Consider the following 9,753-nt stretch of genomic DNA (forward strand, 5'->3'; position numbering starts at 1 on the left):
ACCCAGGGGAAGGGCGGTGGTACCAAAACCTCTCCTCTCTGAAGACAGAGAATTAAAACCGAGTTAAATGTGTTTTGAGGAAAACCTGACTGGAAACAGCTTTGATCCCCCCCTATTTCTCTGTATGTATTTTTCTTCTCTTTTCTCTTTCTCTCCACACAAAGCCCGCCCGCAGCCCCGCGGGGTGCCCCAGCCCAGCTGCCCCCAGGCGCGGACCCGCCGCCCGCGCAGACGCTCTCGCCGGCCCGGGGGCGCGGCAGGGAGGCGCCGCGTCTGCCATTGCCGCCCGGGTCCGTGCCAGCGCCGGCTTCGCCGCCGTCCCCCGCCCCTCACCCAGCGCCGTGCTCGGGGCCCTTCCAGCGGCGCCTGCCCATAGCCAAGATGGCTCTGCCCGCTTCACCTCGCCCTTCGCTGACATGGCGCCCGGCGGCCTCGGAGCGGGGCGGGACTGTGTCCGGGGCCATCGTCTCCCGCCCAGCAGCGTGGAGGAGTGCCGGAGGGGGGCTGTGGAGATACGGCCCGGCCCGGGGCAGCCGTGGCGTGCTTTTGGTTTTCCCCTTATTCCGCTCCGTGATGTTTTGCTGTCCATGGGGTGCTGCAGCCTCCTCTTCTCAGAAAGTGGCGGGGAGGTGGAGGCCGCAGCCATGGCGAGGCCGCGGGGGCTTTGGGAGGGCCTGGCTCGCACCAGGACGGGGGGGCGGGGGGGGGGGCGCTGCTCTCTGTTGCTCTTGTTTCCTTTTGGTGCCGAGGGAGCGGTTGTTGAAATAACGCGTGTCTCTGCCTGCAGGAAAGGGGGAAAGAAACGAGACTGTGAGGAAGATGATCCCCTCTCCTGCGCCCCCCAAAACCGGCTGAGCAGGGCAGCCGGTAAGGCCAGCGCCTCGCACCCACCGACGTGCCCATCGCACGTGCCGCAGCGCACCATCGACCCGGCGTGTTTGTACAGGACCCCTGGCACGCGTTTGTCCGGGAAATTCCCAGTAGCAGCACAGTGCCGCAGGTTGAGGGTTGCCCAGAGGCAAAGCCAGTTTCCTCCAGAAAGTACGTTTGTCCTGGTTGCTCACTGAAAATAATGAGGTAATGGCAGAGGGTGGGAAACAGGATTTGGGTTTCGTGGGCCTGTGGCTTGGTCTGCAGGCTTGGTTTCATGGCCCTCTTAAAATGCATTTCCTGGTCAAGGTTTGACACAGCACAGGCTATCAGTGTTGGTGTCAAAACACCGCTAGATAAACCTGTTGGGGAACTATCTGCTCCTCTGCAAGAGGGAGGGAAGGATGCCATCTGTAATTCGCTTCTCTGCGTTACAGGCTTTGAATAAACAGCCCATCTGGCACCTTCTTGTAAAGAAAATCTTGGTTTTATTTCTAGAGTGTACCGACTGCTTTCCAGGAGGTCTCCATCAGTGTCAAAAGATTCAAGGGCATCGCTGGATGTGCTATTTCTGATTCCTAGAAAAAACCTTTCTCTGTGCCAGACCCAACAAACAGTGGTATATGTGATGACTGGCTGTTGACATTGGCTGACATAGGTGCTTTGGAAGGTCACACTGTCCGTCAGTCTGACCCGCTGATGCAAAGCATGTAACCAACCTGTTTGTTTCATTCTAGCAAGCTGGGATTGACAAACCATGAAGGAAGAAGGAGGGGATCCTGAAATGGTGACAGACTGTTTGCTCCCAGACTCTGTCCAAGGGGACTACTTCTGCATCAGTACTCTTCCCAGGTATGGCACAGAGGTAATAGTGTGTCTCTTCGACGTGCCTGAAGGTCCAGGGCTTAGCTGAGGTCTTGCTTATCCTCACAAACAAGTTTCTCCATCAGTTTTGGGAGTAGAACTGCTGTAGCCTTGACTTAAGCTGCCTTACATGGTCAAACTGCACTCTGAAATTGTTGGAGGACTAAAGGGAGCTGATCCAAGGGAAAACTTTTTTTTTTTTTTAAAAAAAAGGTGATTTGTTATATCTGAACCTGATCATTGTGTGGCTGCACATGTTGTTAGCCCTGTCGTGGCAATACGAGGAAGGAGGCTGGCACAGGCAGCTGGCACAGACAGCCGGGATCACAGCAGCCCATATCAATGGCAGCCTTAAGCTGTTGTGGTACCACACCAGCAGCTCCTCTTGCTATAATCTCCCACTTGCCCTTGGAGGGGTAGGATTGGTTGGGTTTTTGGTGTGGTTTTTTTTCCAGACCAAGGGCTGAAATAGGCAGTTTTGTTCTCTAAAATATTAATGTACTTAAAAAGTAGCACAAATCATGAAAACAATATTTGAGGAAAGTTTCCCCTCTGTGTTCCTTACGCACAGATCATCTGTGTTTTGGGACATGAAGAGCAATGGAGGAGAGGCTTCCCTCTGATGTGGCTGTTGGGGGGCAGCGGGTTGTGTGCTTTGTTTTGTTTTTAACCTTCCACTCTGCTTTTCCTGGAAACTTTCTGTGAATGCACTGACCTTGCTTGTCCCTCCCAAGGCAAGGCAGCTGGTCTCCTCCAGTATTACAGCCAACATCTCCACTCTGTTCATTAGTGAGTTAGCATTCTGCAAAGGTCAGAGGTGCATCTTAGCAACAAGTTTACTCAACACAGAAGCAGCTAAGGAATGGTGGGTTTTTTTTAAAAAAATCTGCATGGGGGTATTTACTTCATTTTTCAGTGCTTGTCCCTTCTAGGGATTTCTTTGGCCCCTGTGGCTGTAATACTCCTCACTGAGAACACCCCTGAGATAGGAGTGTGTTGCCTTCTTCGTTTTATAGAAGAGGAAATAAATGTGAGCCTGCAGGGTCCCAGGCCATTGCCTGACCACTGGATCTGGTTCTTCTGTCCTGTCACTCTTTACCAAAATAGCAGAATGATACAGCTGGTGAAGGGGGCAGCGCAGATAGCCACAATCTGCTTTTTTTTATTGCATATAGGTAGACAAAACAGATGAAGGAAAAAACTTGCATAAAATCTCGTGGAGTCTCTGTAAGAGCTGGGAACTAAATTCACATTTAATGAGAAACACTCTTGTTCTGTCCATGTTTTTTCCATGAAAAGCTTCATCTGTCACTTGAGTGAGGGGAAAAAACCACAATGTCAGCTCACATGTACCCTGCTCAATCTCATCATCAGTCCTCAGTGGGTGTTTAAGTGAAGCTCCTGCCTGGAAGTCCTTCTGGCATAAGGCCTTGCAGTAAGGACTGGGTCAATTCCTGCTCTATTTGGTGTTGCTAGAGGTGTGAGCTGGAGTACAACAGTGCTCTGCTCAGAGCCTTTACTGTTAGTGGAGAGTCTCAGCTGCCTTATAAGGGGTTGTGCAGGGTGGCCAAAGGCTAGTAGCTGAGGTCTCAGGTGGAAGCTGAGGGTGTTTGGGGCTCTTCTGCATCTTTTCTTGCAGGTGTCTTTCCTTGAGGTCTATAGAGAGCCCCTCTTACTGAATCAGTGCTAATTGTGCTTTGGCCCAAGGTTTCTCTCTGTCATTCTGTGAGCTGCCCCACCAAGTTTTTGCCTTTCACTCCTCTCCTGCCCCAGACACTTGTGTGGCTGTGCTTGGAGCTGCTGGACTGGAACACTTTAGTTTCATCCTCTCCAAAAGAGTTGCCCATCCACAGTGTCCCTTGGTGTGGAGCTGGATGGCACCAGGCGCGCCGTGCTCTCCACCTGTCTGTGTGTTCCTGCCCTCTGTGGTGGTGGACTGGTTCAGGGAGCTCAAGAGAAGGGTGTTGGGATGTGGGGATATTTCAACTGCAGTTTTCCAAAGTGCTGTGCACAGGATATACAACACAGCTGCCCTAGTGTCTCCCCACCAGGAAATCCTTGCCATCCCTGTGAGATTGAGACCACCAAGTTTTAAGATGCTTTTTCCTTCTGCTAGTAAGCATGATGAACTTCATGAACAGAGCCAGGAGGGATGGGTTTAACTTGTGACTTATAGAAGCATCAGTGGAAAGGGATCCTGTAGAACATGTTTCCTTTTAAATTGCACATATAATATACCCTGAAAGGAATATACTCCATAGCTTTCTAGTTTTGGGGCCTGAATCTGTACTTCTGGGAAGCCTCCAGGAAGGCCAGATTTGTTGTGGACACCTAGTTATCCTACTTAGGGCTGAGGGCTGTTGTCTATGGGTTTTGCTGTTCTTCCTTTACATCTTCAAATTTTCTCTTATTTTCTTAAAGGAAGAACAAATATGCTAGAACAGCTTCTCTCAGCTCATAAAGCAGTGCAAAATGCCAGATCATTTCTGTTGACTTCTTCTTAGATTTTCATGCTCTAAAAACACAGCTCAGTCGCATTTGTGTCTCTGCAGTGGGACCATGGAAGGAAAAGAGATGTCACCAAGTCGTCACTCGGAGGAGAGCAGCATATTGGACCTACCCTCTGTTTGTGACCTAGCAGAGCACTTTCTGCCACCACACAGCTCTGAAAACAGCGAGGAGCTTTTTCGTTCTGTGGATACTTTTCCCTCTCTGCCAACAGGTAACAGCTTCTGCCTCTCCACTTGCTCTTTCTTTAGCCAATGCATTATCTATTTAGGCAGTGTGTCATTTGACTGAGTAACAGCAGTCTGATACTGGTGCATCTGCCTTGTCTTAAAACACAGTTTACCAGAACTACAGTCAGTTCCGGCTTGACAGATACAGTGTGAACTGTGGGTCCATGAGACACAGGAGAGGAGTTCAGAGGATACTATCAGCTGCTAATGTTTTGACAACACTGTTTCTTCATGTTTAGTGTGTTCTCAGAGGAAAAGAGTTACTTGAACTAACCCACAGAGCAATCCTCCAGGCAATTTCCAGTAGGAGATACTGTCTGAAATTACCATAGTTAGTAAGAAATGTTTTTAAACTTTTCCTCATGTTCTTCACATGCTCATCATGTATCTTCCACTCCTGAGCTCAGGATGTGGCCTCTGTAGCCTGTTACTTTAAATTTGTAACAGTGAATGTTTGCTTGTGCTAATGACATGACTGTGATAGAACTGCTTCAGTTCAGCTCTTGGGAGACAGCAGTTTCCTCACTTGAAGGAGGACTGATTCCTGCAGAAGCAGCATTTCAGGTCAGCCACTACTCCAGATTCTCAGGAGTAATGGTGTATCTGAGAAGATCAAGGGATAGCTGGCACATTCTGATGACTACACCCCTTGACCCAGTCAGTGTGAATATATGGCAGGAAGCGTGAAATTGAAATGCACTGGCCCAGTGACACTTCTTGCCATATATTCGTACTGGCTGGGCTGAAGGTTGTAGTAATTATATTTAATATTGGGGCGGGGGAATAAAATCTGATCAGCAAATAATGTGTGGAGATCGTTTGTCAAGGCACCTGAGCAGCTGAAACGTCACTGATTACATTTCTGGTTGCTTTGGAGTCTTAAGTAGTGTAAAAGTAGAGTTTGGCTCCTCTTCTTCCTCTGGCACTGTGTGGTTTACTTTGGCATAGTTCCAAGAAGTTGGCTTGGAATTAGACATGTGAGTTTTTTCAGTGGGAATTCCACTATTTTGCATGCTAAGCAGCGGGATCTACCAAAGTAATCTAGCTCTGTTGATGTTGACTACTTGCCTGTGCAGTTGTCTTCACCTCTTAATTGTGGGACATCCAGAACTGTAATGAAATCTGCAAACAGTAGATACCAATCCTTGCTTTGGTTTTCCTATGCAGACCAGGAAATCACGTGTCTTATGTTACTAATGATGCAAATCGTCTACTGTAACCTCTACTTTAAACCATGATCCATATCACATTCCATGATCTATATTGCATTAGAGGAACAGTGATGTGGTTTGAAGTTTTGCTTTATTTTTTGTGCGTAAGAGTGGTGACCACCACTACGAAGAATGTCCTGTCTTTTCCGCTGTCGTGAAAGAGAAGGATGGGGAAGTTCCTCTAACAGTGAGACAGGCTGGAAGGCATTTGTCTACTCAGATTTCACAAGCCCTGTGTCGCAGGTATGAAGAAATTCTGGGAGCTGTGAGGCAATTCCTGCAATGTTTGTAGGGTAGCTTAGTTGTTCAAACACCATTTAGTGTGACTCGGTGCAACTGGACTTGATTGCTCTGATAAATGGGATGCACAGAAGAACTGCATGACCACTCAGCAGTCCTAACACTGGTCTGAGGCATAGCGGCGGTGACATATGCAGAAATGAAGATAGGCAGCTCTAAACCCAAATGACAGCATTGAGGGAGTAATTTACGGTGCATGTGTGGAATATGTAGCTGAAGCTCAGTACCGAGGCATGCTGAGAGGCCAGATCCTGCCTTCTTGCTGTCTCCAGCACTCCCTGGTGTCAGTGGGGATTCCGGGTGTGCTGAGGAGGGCAGATCAGGCCTCCTTCATCGCTTGTTTTAGAGACCCTTCGCAACTGAAACCACTTGGCAATAACTGGGATGCATGCTATAAAATCGTTCCTTACCCTGTGCTCCTGGGAGTAAAATAACCAAGTATCACATAGGACTCAGTTCATGCTCTGAACATCTTGGTTCCTTTCTCCTTATAACAGCATCAAACCAATACACATACTCACTTAAACTCTCTTTCTTTTTTGACGCAACTTCAGCTTTCTAAGCCATTGAGTTTGGTCAGTGTGGCAGAAGTGACAGGAAGACGGTTTTAAAAACAGTCTGCCTGCACCAGATATTCTTGGACAAGCAAGTTCTGTCAAACATATCTTGGGAAAGGAAGCTCCTTTGCTTGTTTGTTTTCTCATGAGACATTGTAAACTGCTGCTGTGGCACAAGATAAATTAGGAGAGCAGGGGTGGCTATAGCTTGCACCCCACAGTATGACCAGAAGATTGTATCCTGGGGCTTGGGCAGGATGGATGATGGGTCTTCTCATCAAACTTGAAAGATTTTTATTAGGGGTGGGAATCTTCCTTAGTGATTCAAAAGCATTTCTAAAAGGCTGTTACGTCTCTGGGCGTGTGACAGCTTCCTTAGCAAAGAAGCAGACTGACAGCATAGGCTGTGTTTTCTGACATATGTCACATGAACTGGACTGAGACTGACTGAAATATCATGCCATCCCAGCCTCAGGAGTTGGAAATGGATATGGAGGTATTCCTAGTGCCTGAGTCACTAGTAATGGGTCTTACTAGTCTAGAGAGGCTCCATCACTTGTAGTAGCAGAAGATAGTACCCATTAGCCATGAAAACAGGGCCTTCTGAAAGCAGGTATCCCTAGGCAAGAAAACAGTAGTCCTGTGGGAATACTACTAAATGTCTAAGTTGTGTATAAATGAGTGGTTTTACGATTTGTGCAGGAGTGAAGGTTCTGCTCTTGCAACAAACATGCATACTTTTAGCTTATTGTCATAGTGAATTCAAGTGTTTAAGTGTTGATAGACTGAGAAAATTAAATTAGATCAGTGAACCTTTCAGTATGCTTCCTTTTTTTTTTACCCCATACTGGAAAATAATAATAAAAAAATTAATTGTTTATAATGTTTCTAATCTGCATCACTTAGTTGCACAACGCTGCAGCAACACCTTAATACTTCCTCCAGATTAAGAAAAGTTGCCAGCAAAATTTCTTAGTTGGCAGTGCCCAAGTGTGTGTGTGGGAAGCCTTAAATTATTTGGAGTAATATTTGAAAGGCAACTAGTAAAGGTTGTTTACAGTGAAATAAGTCACTGGCAATGTTCCTTTTTCTTGTAGGGCACTGAACCAGAGCGTACCAGGGCAGTGGAAACATAGTCTTTGCCTGGAAAAATTGCAGCCTAAGAAAGGGTTAGAGAATAGACTACAGATGTGGTGCAGGCAGGGTCCTGGGCTCTGCCCGTGCTGCATGGTCTGACAGAGTTGGGTTTGTCAGCGCAGCCCTGGAGCGATGCTACCAAGCTTGGAGGCAGCGTTTGAGAGCTCAGCCGTGGCACCATGCTTGGGAGACTGCTTGTCTGAAGCATGGGCAAAGCTCAGCCCTGTCTGCCTGCATGGCTGTTCCCTGGGTCTAGCGATCTTGGCGGAATGGGTCTCCTTGTTTGTCCTGTAGCTTCTCCCTTAATCCCTTTTTCTTTGTAATGAAAAGTACTTAAAAAGCTGTGTCGTTAGGAGAATGGATGGGTAGATAGGGTCATCCAGCGGAAGGGGAAGGTACATGGAAAATGTAGTCACAGGAACAGAGAAAACAGAGGAAGGATGACAGTAGGAGAGGAAGCATGATGCTGGAGAGATGGGGTGGAGCAGGAAGACAGAGTTCACTGTGTGATTGGAGAGGCCTGTGTGTATCTAAAAGCTGGCTAGCTTTTACAAAAAAATCAATAATAAAAGCCAGTTTGGGGGTGTTCAACCTTTAGTTGCCTCTCCAAAAGCACTGCTTTGGTTCCTGCAATTTGCCTCAGGTTTGAGCCCAGGCTTACCTTTGGTTATTTTCCATGGACTGCCCTGACCTCTTTAATGCAGCGAGAGTCCCAGGCTGCCCCTGGCTGCGCTTCTTATTCCTGCTCCGTCCTTAGCGTTGGTATTCAGGTGGCCACATGAGGAGCCAGCTCAGGCAATTGACCCAGCTTGCTGGGCAGCCACGTGAATATTTGTGTGGAGGAGGTGGGGACAGCTGCTCTTTCTGGCAGCAGCACAGGTATATGCCAAGATAGAGCTCTCTGCAACGTGTCCTGTCTTTCATACGGGGTTACAGTCTTCCCAGAATGGTGGCTTCTGGAAAAAGTAATGTTAGGGTATTAATTGCTTTTCCAATGCGGGGACCCAGGCTGTAGGTTCCTTTTGATCGATTGTGGTTTTTGTAGCCTTCCGTCAGAAGTAGTCCGTTTGGAAGAAGTTGTGAGAGCTTGGAGAAAATGGAGCAGAAGCATTTCACTGGAGACTCAGTGGCTCCTGGCAAATCGGTCAGTCTGGGCCATGGCACTGCTGCTGAAATTGCCGCTCACGTCAAGAGGTCACCTGATCACAAGATTATCCTAGTTTAAAAATAAAGGACATCATGATTTTTGGACTGTTCGGTTGCTTTCTGGGTTTTCAACCAAGCATGTTTGTTAAACAAAGCAGAAATATCCAGCCTGTTAACACAGCTCTCAGTTCTATAGGCAATTGTGATTTCTCTGAAAAAAATGGTACACATACCCAGTGAATTTACATCCTTGGGTTTGCAGTGGGTTGTTTTGTCTTTTATTAGCAACTGAGGAGTCACGCTAATGTTGGTGCATGTGTTCTGACTTGTCATTAAATGCTCTCTCCTGTTTACCACGTCCTGTCCACTTGCCTGTCAAGAGTTGCTTAATCTCTTTTGCAGAAGTGGGTCATGTTTACTGAAGAAGTCTGGCATGGTTTGTGCTTTTTCTGTACGGGAATTGTGCACAAGTGCTGACATAGAAGCTGAAAATGAAAGGAGCAGGCTGTACTTGTCATGTCAGCAGCAACCTTTCAGGGCTGGCACTTCGTGGGTGCTTTGAAGGTTCAGTTCAGCCCAGCACTTATTGTATTGATTCATTACTTGGTATAGAAATTATAGCTTGGCCATCTCAGCTACAACTGTTACCAAAAGTAGCAGAATTTCCAAAATGTTTTTTTGTCTGGCCATGCTGAAGACAACCTGAAGGCTAAAGACCTTTATATATATTCTCATTTAAGTAGTCTATGTTAACTTTGTAAATCCAAAACGCGTGATATTTTAAATCACTTTCAGACTGAGCCAAAGCTGAGCTAACTTGCACTCCTGGCTGCCGTGGTTAGATGCAGAAACTTCTGATAGTCTCCCTTACCAAAAAGTTATAGATTGCCCAAAGAATATCTTACTTTTTGGCTTGATGTGGAGATGAAT

At 47.2% G+C, this 9,753-nt stretch overlaps 1 protein-coding gene across 2 annotated transcripts; it reads left to right on the top strand.

The window, feature by feature from the left end:
• The first annotated feature begins 296 nt into the window (after positions 1–296).
• Positions 297–9,111, top strand: SHLD1 (shieldin complex subunit 1). 2 transcript variants are annotated; one of them, XM_072857297.1, is made up of 5 exons: positions 297–592; positions 788–1,041; positions 1,608–1,722; positions 4,287–4,456; positions 8,723–9,111. In XM_072857297.1, exons 3-5 carry the CDS (start codon positions 1,628–1,630, stop codon positions 8,737–8,739), a joined length of 282 nt encoding a protein of 93 aa, XP_072713398.1. In that variant the 5' UTR covers positions 297–592; positions 788–1,041; positions 1,608–1,627; the 3' UTR covers positions 8,740–9,111. The 2 variants fall into 2 exon arrangements, with proteins under 2 accessions (XP_072713398.1, XP_072713397.1); XM_072857296.1 differs by lacking the exons at positions 4,287–4,456; positions 8,723–9,111 and adding an exon at positions 1,369–1,489 and having other exon boundaries at positions 1,608–1,623.
• Positions 9,112–9,753: the final 642 nt, after the last annotated feature.

Source organism: Ciconia boyciana, chromosome 3, assembly GCF_034638445.1.
Source record: "Ciconia boyciana chromosome 3, ASM3463844v1, whole genome shotgun sequence".
Classification (NCBI taxonomy): domain Eukaryota; kingdom Metazoa; phylum Chordata; class Aves; order Ciconiiformes; family Ciconiidae; genus Ciconia; species Ciconia boyciana.